General features: G+C 32.7%; 1 protein-coding gene across 2 annotated transcripts in view; it reads right to left on the reverse strand.

The window, feature by feature from the left end:
• Positions 1-5580, reverse strand: part of SUVH4 (histone-lysine N-methyltransferase, H3 lysine-9 specific SUVH4-like protein) — a 57098-nt gene extending 51518 nt beyond the window's left edge. Inside the window, exons 1-3 of one of the 2 annotated variants that reach the window (XM_028259094.2) lie at positions 5457-5580; positions 4695-5314; positions 3700-3765 (exon numbers count right to left, since the gene is read on the reverse strand). In XM_028259094.2, coding sequence (XP_028114895.2) covers positions 3700-3765; positions 4695-5294 — 666 coding nt within the window. In that variant the 5' untranslated portion in view covers positions 5295-5314; positions 5457-5580. Of the gene's footprint in view, positions 1-3699; positions 3766-4694; positions 5315-5440 lie in introns of both variants that reach the window. The other variant, XM_028259026.2, reaches the window with a different exon arrangement.
• Between the last annotated feature and the right edge of the window lie 9035 nt (positions 5581-14615).

Consider the following 14615-nt stretch of genomic DNA (forward strand, 5'->3'; position numbering starts at 1 on the left):
GATTTATTTGATGAATAAAAAATCTGACGTGAAAAATTTATTCACAAATTTTTACAATATGATTGAAAACCAATTTCAAACCAAAATTGGTATTTTACATTCTGATAATGGAACAGAATATTTCAATGAGCAGTTGGGTGAGTTTTTGGAAAAAAATGGAATTTTTCATCAATCTACATGTCGGGATACCCCTCAACAAAATGGCATTGCAGAACGAAAAAATAAACATCTACTTGAAGTAGCACGTGCTATAATGTTTTGCATGCATGTTCCTAAATATTTATGGGGTGAAGCAATTTTAACAGCCTCTTATTTGATAAACAGGATGCCTACAAAGGTGTTAACATACAAAACGCCTTTCGATTGTCTCAAAACTTTTTTTCCTGACACGAGGTTGTTTTCTGATTTACCCGCCAAAGTTTTTGGATGTACTGCCTATGTTCATGTTCCTAGTCAGTTTCGTTCAAAACTTGACCCCCGTGCTATAAAATGTGTTTTTTTGGGTTATTCCTCAAACAAAAAGAGGTATAAGTGTTTCGACCCTCAAACCAAGAAATTTCATGTGAATATGGATGTGTCATTTGTGGAAACAAAATCCTATTTCCCCAACACTTCTCTTCAGGGGGAGACAAGTGGAGTAGAAGACCGTTTTTGGGATATTTCTATCCCGCTCCCCAATGTCATTTATCCTACACAAAAACCACATCTGTCTGATAATGATCACTTAGGAGAACCAAGTTCTATGGTGCCTAGTCAAGAAGATTCTTGTTTAGGGGGAGAAGTACTACAAAATGATCTAAATCCTGAGCTTCAAGTATATACTAGGAAGTGATTTCATCTGAGGAATAATGACCCGAATGTCCATCCTAATGACCCGAATGTCCACCCGAGTTCTGGCATCGAAATTTTAGGTAATCCTATTCCTTCTATTTCCGACCTTGATGTTCCTATAACAATTAGGAAAGGTGTCCGAAATTGCATTAAACATCCTATTGCAAATTACCTCTCCTATCAAAGACTGTCTAAAAACCATAGAGCTTTCACATCTAGGATTTCACACTTGTTTGTTCCAAGGAATATACAGGAAGCATTGGATGATCCGAATTGGAAATTAGCAGTCATGGAGGAGATGAATGCTTTAAGGAGAAGTGGTACTTGGGAGATAGTTGATCTACCCAAAGACAAGAAAACAGTTGGGTGTAAATGGGTGTTTACGATAAAATGTAACGCAGATGGAAGCGTTGAGAGATACAAGGCGAGACTGGTGGCTAAAGGCTTTACTCAAACTTATGGGATCGACTATCAGGAGACGTTTGCTCCTGTTGCTAAAATAAATTCCATCAGAGTACTGTTATCTCTTGCAGTAAATTCAAATTGGCCTCTATATCAACTTGACATTAAAAATGCATTTCTCAATGGTGATCTTGAAGAGGAGGTGTTCATGAGCCTACCGCCGGGATTTGAGCAGAGACTTGGAAGCGACAGAGTATGCAGATTGAACAAGTCATTATACAGACTCAAACAATCACCAAGAGCATGGTTTGAACGTTTTGGGAAGGCAGTTATCAGTTGTGGCTTCTCGCAGAGTCAAGCAGATCACACAATATTTTATAAACATTTAAAAAACAGTAAAATTGCAATTTTGATTGTTTATGTTGATGACATCATTTTAACTGGTAATGATGAAGCAGAGTTAGCAGCCCTCAAAGAGAAACTCGCAAAAGAATTTCACATTAAGGATCTGGGAGCCCTCAAGTATTTCCTCAGAATGGAATTTGCAAGATCCAAGGAAGGTATATTCGTTAATCAGAGAAAATATGTTCTTGATCTCCTTGGAGAAACAGGTATGCTTGGTTGTAAGATGGTGGAGACTCCGATCGAGCCTAACTTGAAGTTACAAGCTGCTAAGGCTGAAGAAGTCAAAGAGAGGGAACAATATCAGCGACTTGTCGGGAAATTGATTTACTTGTCTCATACGCGGCCTGATATTGCCTTTGCAGTCAGCATGGTAAGTCAGTTCATGCACTCACCAGGGGCAGAGCACTTTGAGGCCGTTTATAAGATCTTAAGATATTTGAAAGGAACTCCAGGGAGAGGCTTACTGTTCAAGAAACATGGACATCTTCAAGTTGAAGTATACACAGATGCAGACTGGGCAGGAAGTGTTACAGACAGGAGATCAACATCCGAATACTGCTCCTTTGTAGGTGGGAACCTAGTTACATGGCGGAGTAAAAAACAGAATGTGGTAGCTAGAAGTAGTGCAGAAGCAGAGTTCAGAGCTGTTGCCCATGGAATCTGTGAAGTAATGTGGATTAAAAGAATTCTTGAAGAATTAAAGCTTTCTCACCCGACACCTATGAAGGTCTATTGTGACAACAAAGCAGCTATATCTATAGCTCATAATCCAGTTCTACATGATCGCACAAAACATATAGAAGTGGATAAACATTTCATCAGGGAGAAAATCAATGATGGCATAATCTGTATGACCTACCTTCCAACAGGTGAACAATTAGCTGATGTGCTAACGAAGGGACTACACAAGAAGCAATTTGATAAGCTGACTAGCAAGCTGGCTATGGAAGATATCTTCAAACCAGCTTGAGGGGGAGTGCTGGAAATTTGTGTTAATGCATATAATAAGATAGTGGCATATGATAGTGGTGTTGGTGGTAGATAGTGGCATGTATAGAATATGATAGTGGTGTTGGTGGTAGATAGTGGCATGTATAGAATATGATAGTGGTGTTGGTGGTAGATAGTGGCATGTATATAATATGATAGTGGTAGATAGTGGTAATATATAATATGTAAGTGGCATATAATGGGTTATAATGATGTTTGTAATATCTCCTATATAAGGAGTGTCATTTGGTCTTGTAAAATAAGAAGTTTTGAATATAACAGAAATATATTCCTTCTTCCTCATATTTTCGGAGTTCTTCTTCCTCATATTTTCTAAGTAGACCATAAAATTTGAACTAGTTATAAATAAACTTACTATAATTATTCAAGAGGTGCCATAAAAAATGATGTTTGCTCAAAAGACAGTTTTGTTGAAGGTCCATTGACAATGCCAAATAGCAAAACTAGACTAGCATGGCCCTAAAAAGTTGAGATCAGGGGCTTTGTCGAGTTCAAATATGTTTAGTTACAAATGAGATTTTGGACAAGGAATTGGCCTTACAAGCTTTCATCAACCACATTTTATGTTATACCAAAAATCTCAAGCTACTGGCCGATTCATTCATCAAATATCATACAGGACATGATAATAAATTGCAATCAAAAAATTAAATCATTTAATTTGCCATCTTGGTGAAGAAGAAAACAATAATTAGAAAAGATTATACATAATCCAGTAAGATAACTTAAGAGACGAAGTCTAAACAACAAGCTAGACAAGAACAATCACATCAAAAAAATTATATTATAAAAAATAAAAATAAAAGAAGAAGAAGAAGAAGAAGAAGAAGAAGAAGAAGAAGAAGAAGAAGAAGAAGAAGAAGAAGAAGAAGAAGAAGAAGAAGAAGAAAGAAAGAAAGAAAGAAAATGAGGAAATGAGACAAGACAAGATTATTAAATGATTAAAAAAAAATAGTGAAGAAGATAATCAGCTAGAATGAACGATCACATTATCTAAATACATCCACGCAAGGTCCACTAATAACAAAAGGAAAATAAGTAGTTGCTTGCCTTAGAATTTGAACCTTTGGCTGCTTTTCGATCAGCTTCTGCTTTTCCACACCTCTTTTCCTCTTCCTGTGGACAATCGTAAAGAAGCAATATAAACACATTTTTTTCTCCTAGGAGTTGAAGCAGTAAGCAAAATAAAAAAATAAAATTATAAACTCAAAATAATCTTGCACATGTTAGAGATAGATTGAACTTTGTATGAATGCCCTACTAAAGCTGTGTTTGGTTAAGAGCTTTAGAAAGAAATTTGGAAAGGAAAAGAGAAAAGTAGTGTGAAGCTAGGTGAAATATAAATATATTTTATTCATATTTCACCTATCTTTTTCGTTTCTATTTCCAAATTCCCTTCCCAAATCTCCCAACAAAACAAAGCATAAAGGTTGGGAAGGGGGAAAAAAATGTGTATATATATATACATAAAAGATAAAATGAAGTAAAATTATACTTACAAAAAACAAATATGTTCTAATCAAACCTCGTATCACCCTCCAAAGCCATAGAAGGAAACAAAGAACATTGAGGAAAAGTAAATAAAACATTAGAAAAAATTGTTCAATTTAAATGTGACAGAATTATCCAGAACTTTGACATTTTGAACTATGCTGTATTCCTTAGTAGTTAGTAGGCGCATGAAACCCCATTTAGCCAGAATTATAACAATGACTTACAGAATGTTTTGAATAAATTGGCACAGCACGGCATATGTAAACTAGAAAAATAGGATGCAATAAGTTGTCACAATAGAATCATTAGGCATTTCATGAATAATTTTGTAACGGTTAATACTATCAATCTAGACCACAGTGATGTAAACCTCAACGCACACGAGAAACTAATCTCAATAAATAAAAGCCAAACAACATCAATAATCTTCTACCAAAACCACATTTCCTAACTGACACTTGTACATAGATAAAAACAAAATTACTATATTATACAAGGTTAATAAATAAAACAAAACAAAACAAAACAAAGCAAAAAAAAATTAAGCAAACCTGGACAAAGTGAAGATAATGCTTGTTAAATGCCCTCAAAGTCTCTGTAACAAGGGCAGATGCACTTTTCTCAGCCCCAATCCCAGCCGCAGTAACCCCCCGAACCCCCTCGATATTGGCAGCACTGTCTTTGGTCTCATTTGCATTTGCATTTGCATTTGCCTTTGCCTTTGCCTCTGCCTCTGCCTCAAAACCCAGAATGGAATTGGAAACTTTAGTATCATCATCGACCACCAGAGGAGCCACATCTTCTGGAGGGCACACCTTTCTTCTTTTGAACACTTTGGTTTTCTTCTGAACGACCTTCTCGAGCTTCTCTTGTGTGTGATTTAACGAGTCTTTTCTTCTGCTACTAGTGATGCGAATAGCTTCTTCGCTCTTCAGCTTTTGAATCCTAGCACTGGTTCTTCTCTCTAACTTTGGGTTTGGGGGGCTAATGACTGTTTCTTCACATTTTGTTGTTATTGGGGTATCGGCGGCCATGGAAACGTCAGACACCATCAAAGCAGAGGCAACTGAAACGCCATTGTTTATGCTCGGACTAGTAGTAGTAATGCCATTCTCACATGTATTCGCACGGTGAAGTGACGGAACTACCATTGTTGAACAGATCTAAGAATCTGCACGCACAGGAATAATAATAATAATAAATCAAAAATCAAAACCAAACTCAACAATCAAATTTTAAGTAAGAAGATTTTTTAGGGGTGTGGATGGAGTTTGGAATTAGGGTTTCAGAGGGGAACCGGCATATATAGAGACCGTGTGCAACTGAAAATGACAGCGAACGAGCGCTAAAGTGAAGAGAGAGAGCGCGTCTAGTAGAGTAGAGTTTCACTATCGAGGAGTGAAGAGATGAATTACCGCCTTTCTTGTGTCGTTCCCGCTCTTGTTAAATAATTCAAACGCGACTATTACGCCACTTGTGTAATAATTATGGACCCCACCTCATACTTTACCTGTCGTACCGGAAATGTTGGGCAAACTATGGTTTGGCCTCGCTTGCGAAGTGACTGTTTTAGTAGACTATTTGGTTATTTTAGTGGCTATTTTAGTTTTTGTGTTTGTAAAGATGAGATAATTTTTTAGTTGAGTTATTGTATTGAAAAGTGTGTTGAAATGATGTTTAAATTTAAAATGACAAATTTATTCCTAAAAATATATTTTTTTAAATTGATATCAAGGGGTAAAATGGTAATTTATTTATTGATGGGACAAGGGTTGTAGCTGACAGCCTACACTACCGGCTGTGCAGAATTTTTTTTTTTTTTTTTTTTTTTTTTTTTGAAAAAGATTGCAACAGTGTTGCTTTTAGGTTAATTTGTCAAAATAGGCTATAATAGCCTTATTTGGTGCTTCCCAAACAGCGCCATCCTTTAACGTAGGGTGGGTGGTTGATTGTGGTTAAGGTTCGAGGTTTAAGTTTAAAGTGTTTAATTTTCTTTTTTTTTTTGAGTCAATTTTCTGGATAAAATATAATTGATTAGGAGGTTGGACATTAAGGGTTGGTTTGAGGTATCCTAAAAAAATATACTTTTTATCTTTTTACGAAAAGATGTGTAGAAAAGTAGAAAGGTGATGTGATGAAAAAAAGATAAAAATATGGATTATATAGGTTATGCCAAACCAGGCCTAAATTGTTTAATCAGTATTTGCTGTGAGTTTAATACTCTCTTGTTGTGCAAGTCTTGATTTAAGCGGAGTTTGTCTTTTGAGGTCATAACAAATTTTCAAGTTATAATCTCCTCACTCAGAACGGCTAACAGGACACTCTGGTGATCTCTGCAATGGCGCTGCCTTGGACTTGCGGGAGAATAGGAAGGATTTTCCTGTCTAAAAAAAAAAATTTGTAACTTTTTTCATTTTTCATTTTATTTATAAAAAATAATTTAATCAGGGGGCCTAGTGGATGACGATTAGAGTCTGGAGAATTGCTCCCTCTCATATTCGAATTTTTTAGCTAACAAATGCATCCGTTGGGGCCACGGTCCGCAGGGCTTGCGCCCTATTTCGGAAGGCTTGTTTGAACTGTAGGAACTTAGACTAATGCGCATAAGCTGATCTAGGATACCTTACATAACAAAAATAATAATAAATAATTTAATAATTATCATTTTTAATTTTATTTAAAAGTTGACCTTTTAATTTTGTTTACTTTTTTGAAAAAAAAAAAGTACATAAAAAATTAAAGAGATAATGTCACGTAAAAAAATCAAAAAATTAGTGTTTAGCCAAATTTTAAAAATAGGCATTTGTTTAAAAAAATAAATAAATTTTATGTTTATATATTTGTTATCTTCTTTTTTTTAACAGACAAACACAATAAAATAACAATATTCAGTGTGTTTGGTTTGAGTTTTCTAAATTAAATTTTTTGAAAATTGAATTTTTTAATTTTCGTATTTTTTTTGTTTTTAGTGAATATTTTTAAAATTTTAAATATTTTTTTTTACTTTTTTAGATGCACCTTACTTAGATGTATTTAAAAAGTAAAATTTTGGTGAAAATTTTTTTTTAAAAAATTAATAAATACATAAAAATACAAAAAATGTACTGAATTCTCGTATTTTTTTTGTATTTTTGTTATTTAGTGAATTTTTAAAAGGTTTTTTTACAAATTTTTTATTTTTTAGGTATATTTATGTTAGGTATGTCTAAAAAGTAAAAAAAAAAATGCATAAAATATTAAAAAAATTCAATAAAAACAAAAAATACGGAAAACAATAAAGTAGAATTTTCTGAAAGTGTTTTTAAAACAATGGAACCAAGCAAAGTACGGTTATTGAAACATAACGTATGATAAACACCTCAAGTCATTTTAAGTTTAGATTTTAACTTTATAAAAGCAGGCACATTGGACTGACTCCGGATCCTCTGTCGCCTTTACCTGCGGCGGTCCCTGCGGCACCCCCAAAACGACGTCGTTTTGGGGGAAAATTTCAAAAAGAAAAGAAAACGAAAGCACAAAATCAGAGAGAAAGAGGGAAAGAATAAAGCGAAGGAAGAAAAAGGAGAAGAGAGAGAAGAAGGAGAAGAACAAAGAAAAAAGCACAGAATTAGAGAGAAAGAAGGGAATGAGATGGTCATATGTGTCTACCATGACTTTTAAATGGATTCTGTTTTTTATATGTCAAAAGTATGAAATTATGAATTTACAAGTATCCTTATATACATCAGCAGGAGCACCGACATCTGGGGGAGTTACGCCTGCAATTGCCTTAACGGATGATGCACTGAAGCACTTGAATAAGATGAGATCTGAGCGGAATGAAGATTTATGCTTAAGAATTGGTGTTAAACAAGGTGGATGTTCTGGCATGTCTTACACAATGGAGTTTGAGAACCGAGGAAACTAGAGACTAGATGATTCCATTATTGAATACAATCGTTTTGTTATTGGTAAGCCTTTATCTTCCTGTTTGCTTTCTTGTTGAGGTTTAAGTATGAATCGATAATGGGCATTTGGATTTCTATTTCTTTTTTGATGACAAATCTTCATTTTCTTTCACCATTTATATTCAAATTGTTGGAACAATCTTCTGTGTAAATAAAAATAAATAAATAAATAAAACTTGAAATAAATTCAAACAAAATAAATAAATAACATACCGGATTTATTTATCGAACCAAATTAAAATTAAGACCGAGTCGAGTGTGTGACACTCTGTCATTCAGACAAATTCATCCCAGTACGGTACTTACGGTTGAGTGGCGTCTATCTCCCAAGATACAATGATCTTCACAAATTGTAGTAGCACTCCAAACAATTTGTTCGGCGAACCAAACCTGTGATCTATACTCTCTTTAATTTATTCTAAAACTAAATATGAAGAATAAATGCACTAGAGAAAAATTGGACAGCAATTTAGACAATTTGCAGACTGATTTTTGGAACCCAAGACTGCTGGAACATGGCTGTATTTATAGGCAAAAAATCTGACCCGAATAGGTACTAATTTGAAATGAACAGGTGTGATATGAATTTGAACAGATGCTGTTTGAAATTAAACAGATCTGCCAATTAAATCAACAGATGCAGCAGTTAATAACCTGTTCCGAAACTGCCTGAACAGTTTCAAATTCAAATCAGTCCGGGTGCAAGTTTGGACCATATCAAACTGTTGTGGAATTCAAATCTATTGAACTTTATTATATAAACTATTTTGAATATATATATATAATAAACAAATTGAATAGTTTAATAAATAAATGGAGAGGTACAAATTTTAAGAAACCACTTAGGAACCCAAAATTTGAATTTAGAATTAAATTAAATTCCCACAATTACAAACTTCAGGAAACCACTTAGGAACCTAAAATTTGAATTTAGAATTAAATTAAATTCCCACAATAATTTTTATTGAAAAAAAATTCAAATGGATTTTATCTAAAAAATTAATGTTAGACCCGAAAACGACGTCAACTTCCCACTCACTCATAAATGGTTTTGACGTTTCGTCTTCACCGTGTGACTTGCCACGCGGCAAAGAACACATCACCTCTTCGGACCCACCCAAAAAGACGTTTGGGGCCCACTTAATTTTGGGCTCAAAGATATGCCTATATTAAACTATTTTTCCAACACAAATTTCAGAACAATCCAAAATGGCCATTTTTCCCAAGAACACAAAGAATAATTTCATAATCATCATCAACAACAATAACTAAAAAAGAAAATTTGCAGACCCAGGAAAAAGGGAAAAAAAACGAAGAGAGAGAGAGAGAGAAAGAAGCAAAAACACAAAGAATACAAAAAATAAACCATATGTGAGAATCAGAGAGAAAGATCAACAACAATAACTAAAAAAAAAAAATTACAGACCCAAGAAAAAAGAAAAAAAACATAGAGAGAGAGAGAGAAAGAAGCAAAAACACAAAGAATACAAAAAAATAAACCATCTGTGAGAATCAGATAGAAAGATCAACAACAATAACTTAAAAAAAAAATGTAGACCCAGAAAAGGGGGAAAAAATGGAGAGAAAGAAGCAAAAACACAAAAAATAAACCTAAGAACTAATATAAATGAGATCTGCAAACCCAATCAACATAAATGAACTTCACTAAAATTGATATAAACCCAAGAAATCTGTGCTTACTTCGTTTTTCTCCTTCTCCTCTCTCTTCCTCCACTTTCTTCTTTCCCTTTTTCTCTCTGATTCTGTGCTTTCGTTTTCTTTGTTTTTTGAAATTTTCTCCCAAAATAACGTCGTTTTGGGGGTGCCACAGGGACGCTGCAGATAAAGGTGGCAGAGGATTCGGACTCCATTGGACTTGTTATGAATTATTTTGAAAAGATGGTTAAAATTTGTCTTTTTAGCTCTTTTTTATTTTTATTTTTTTAAAATGTGTAAAAAATGTGTTGATAATGTGACCTAAAATAGGTTAAAAACTGAAATATGGCTTTTAACCATCCTTCCAAAACAGCCTTATATTAGTTTTGGAATTATATTAAGCTTTCGTTTGAGATGTGGATTGACTTTTTGGCTTTTCAATTTTTTTTGCTATTTTAGCATGTGGGTAAAAAGTCTCGTTTTAGATTTTTTATTTTTTTACTTTTATAAGAGGAAAAATGAGATGAATACGGTTTGAATGTGACATTTTGTCTTATGAGGTTAAAAAGTTTATTTTGTCTTTTTGTGACTAAAATCATGTGAAACATAACAATTTTGACATTGATACCATACATTACTTGATGTAGCGATGTATTGTTCACTAGTTATATACTATTTTATTGTTTATTCTAAAGAAAATTTTAACATGTGACTGACCACCCAATAAATAGAAAAAACTGGGCAGTAATAAAAATAAATATTTTGTAAAATTAAATTTTAAAATAGAGAGACTGATAAAGTGTATACATAGAATAAAAACTTTAAAAATGCTGACCAAAATATAAAAGTAAATTTCTAATTATAATTTCACTAAAATTTACGCTCTAAAAACTCAATCGTCATCCGAAATGGTTCTGCAGTCCCGATTGAGACCTCTAATTTAGCTGCTCTAAAAGCAGCTCTAAATGGATTTGGGGACGCTGCTGCGCAGGGTGCGCAACAGCATCTGCTGTGCACGGAAATAGGCCCACTTTGGGGCCCATTTTGATAATCCGAACCGTTCACATTTTAGAATACATCAAGTAGAATATGCCTGCAAAAAATCAAGTTAATTGGATATCGTTTACCTATTCATCCACTCACATTTGTATTTATTTTAATACTTTAAATCACAATTATTATTTATTTTTGTAGATAGAAATGTGAGTAGATGAATGAATAAACGATATCCGATTAACTTGATTTTTTACAGACATGTTCTACTTGTTGTATTCTAAAATGTGAACGACTCGAATTATCAAAATAGGCCCCAAAATGGGCCCATTTCCGCGCACAGCAGATGCTGCTGTGCACCCCGTACAACAGCGTCCCCAAATCTGCTCTAAACAAGTGTCAAGCTCAAAAAAATAAAAATAAAAATAAAAATTCAAGAAATAGAAATATTGTGGCAGTGGATGGGACCCACTGCCACATCATTAGTGGTAGCTCTAATTAGAGCTACCAAGCATTTTTTAATGGTTCAGTTTATTGAAAGTGCAAATTTGAATTTGAAATAACTATTTGCATTATTGCAACTCATTATGGATTTTGTTCTTTCGTGTATATATTTTTTCTTTTAAATTTAAATCGATTTTATAATTATTATTTTTTTATTGTGTTTGTCTATGTAAACAAAAAGATACACAATAATTCATCTTGTTTGGTTCTAATTTTTAAAATTTAATTTTTTGTTTTTCTTTTTTTTAGTGAATTCTTTTAAAATATTTTAAGCAAATTTTTTACTTTTTATATATACTTAATATAAATACAGTTAAAAAAGTAAAATATTTATAAAAAAATAAAAAATTAATAAATATAAAAAATACAAAAAGAAAATTACAATTTTGTATTATTGTGTATTTATTAATATGTTTAATATTTGTTTACAAATATTATACTTTTAGGTACATCTAGGTTAGGTACAATTAAAAAGTAAATAAATTTTAAAAATTACTTAAAATATTAAAAAAAGCCATTAAAAATTTAAAAAATATGAAAAAACAAAAAACTTAATTTTCAAAAAATTACAATAAAAAAAACTGGATCCAAACAAGGTGATTGTGTTTTTAATAATAGACCATTTTTTTTTTTTAAACAAACACATTAAAATAAAAAATATATAACAATTATTGTATCAATCAAATTTTTTCAAAAGATAGAATATCATACAAAATAAATAATTTGCATTATCAAAAAGTGAGTTACAGTGGGCCACGAGAGGCCAAACAATTGAACTCAACAAAGCCTAAGGTAGTGTTTGGTAGAATTTTAAAATTATGATTTAAGAATAGAGTTGTATTTAGAGTTCGTAAGTTTTGAAACTATGATTTGAAATAATAAAATTTGTCTAGTTATGAGTTTTGAATTGAGTTTTGAATTTATGATATAACATATGAAATGAAAAAAATTATTTAGTTATGAGTTTTGAAAAGAGTTTTTAAAACTTAATTGAAAAACTTATAACTCATAACCAAATACACAACCCAAAACTCAATTAAAAATTCTATTCAGAACTCGTAACCAAACTCTTTTTAAAATTACTTCAAAAAAATAATTTGTCATTTTGGTCTAAAAAATAATTTCTATATCTAAAAAATATCAAAAACAATTTTTTTTTTTTTTTCAAATAACAGGTGGCGGTTAGCAATTGCAAAAAAAAAAAAAAAAAAAAATTGTTCCGTTCAATTGGCCGGACATCTAGGAGGATGTTTGGGGCGGACGACCGGGTAGACCCAAAATTCAAAAATTGTCTGCTTTACCAAACATATTTTCAAAATATATTTTGAAATTGATTTGGATTGGAATCATTATCTAAAAACTCAAACTACACATACACCAAGCTCAACCCAAGATTCTCTCTAATTTGAACAATTTATTTTATAGAGTTTTAAGTACATATCATTTTTGTCACAAAAAAAAAAAAAAAAACTAATTTGATAAAAATTAATATTTAAAAAAAAATAAAAAAATGAAAAACAAATTTTTGCCTCCCAAAAGATCAAAGAATGTATAAAAATAATAAGTTTTTTTTTACGTTTTTTTTTTTATTTCATCAAATTAATTTTTCTTTTTTTAATATAAATATTGCGAAACAAGTTTGTGAAAGTCAAACTAAAATGGCCAAATTTTATTTGGATTATATGCATGGAAACTCAAAAAAATAAAAATAAAAATAATTTGGATCATTAAATTGAGATCATAGTATACCCCACAAAAATCATCAATCATCTAAAGTTTAAAATATATATATATATATATATATATATAAAAATTAATGTAAGCCCAGGGCTTGTCCAACTCGCCCAACCTATCCTTATGTTTTTTATTTTATCTTATCAATTTTTATTTGTATAATATATATAGGGATAGCCATTGCCATCATTGCTGCGCCATTGTTGTCCATCTTTGTCTATTTGGTTTGAGAGTTGAGAAAGAAGAAAAGAGGTAAAACAAGGAAGGGGGAAATTTTAGTACAAACACAACGTCGTTTTAGCTATATGGCATGAATCACTACATGCAACCATGGCAGATAGTCCGGACACATTCTCAAAATCTATTTTGAGCAGAGTATGTAGACTAACCTACTTTTGCTACATCTTATTTAAGAAAATAAAGCACTAGAACTCGAGTGCCCTCTTGTTAGGGCTCAAACCCAAATTTGACGATGGATTATGGGCAGTGTTGTAAAGATTTTAAATGACTGATATTTGGAGTCAATTTAGGGCAAGTTTGAGAAGTTTGAATAATTAAACTAAAAAGTTAAAATTTTATTCAAAAAATAAAAAATATATATTTATATAATATATTTAAAATTTAATATCTTCTTTATTTTTTGTACGGTTTAAAAAAAAAATCAAAAAATGATTCAAAATATATTAATTATTTTTACCTCAAATTTTAGTCAAACAATAAAAAAAATATTAAAATAGTCTATTCCTCAAACAATCCCTAATTTTTATTTTTTTTTTGGTTGCGATTTTTTGTACGGGGAGGAAATAATTCTCCTCGTATAATCCTGTTGACCAAGTCCACGCTCCTCCGTACGACGTCGCTTTATCACCTGAAAACACAAACATGAGCTAGCCGGCGGGTGTGTGCCGGAAACCTCTCCGATGCCTAAGTCAGTAAGCTTGACAAATAGACAAAGTTTTATGTTCTCATAAAGAATTGTGTTCAATTTACCTCCTTCAAGGTGGTGTTTGTGAGCTTTTATAAGTTTCCCGTGGCACAATCCTAGTAAGACTTGTATTTCTCCATGCCGAGTCCTCCTAGGATTCATACTCCTAAGGATAATGCTTATCCTTTTACACCCTCCCCCACTGCTTAAACCAAGTGGGATGGTTTTCTCCATGGCCGAATCACCATTTGACCGAAGTAACACTGGCTATGCTGAGCCACAGAGAAGACCGAACTATCCTTAGCTCGGTTTTCTCCACCTACTCCTTATCTCGGCTTTCCCCCGTTCAACCATGATGCGTTTAGACCAAGCTTCTGAGTAGCAAGCTCTAGCCGATCTAACCACAATACACCGCGACCGGATTAACTCCGAGACCGGACTAACTCTAGTTATGAACTAACCGTGAGGCCGGACTAACATCAAGTTACCTCCAGACCGGAGTAGCTTTATACCATCTAGGGCCGAAGCAATTACACCTCTCCAAAACCGGAGTAACCATACCTCTCTTGGGCCGGAGTAACTATGCTTCTTCTGGACCGGAATATCATTACGGCCTTTTACTGAGTCCTTCACACTTTGGGCCATAAAGTCCATCTCACAGCTCGGTCCAATTTCTCCAAAAATTACCCTCTCAATTGCCCCTTAATTCCATT

Source organism: Camellia sinensis, chromosome 4 (genome assembly GCF_055761805.1).
Source record: "Camellia sinensis isolate YWXY chromosome 4, ASM5576180v1, whole genome shotgun sequence".
Lineage (NCBI taxonomy): Eukaryota > Viridiplantae > Streptophyta > Magnoliopsida > Ericales > Theaceae > Camellia > Camellia sinensis.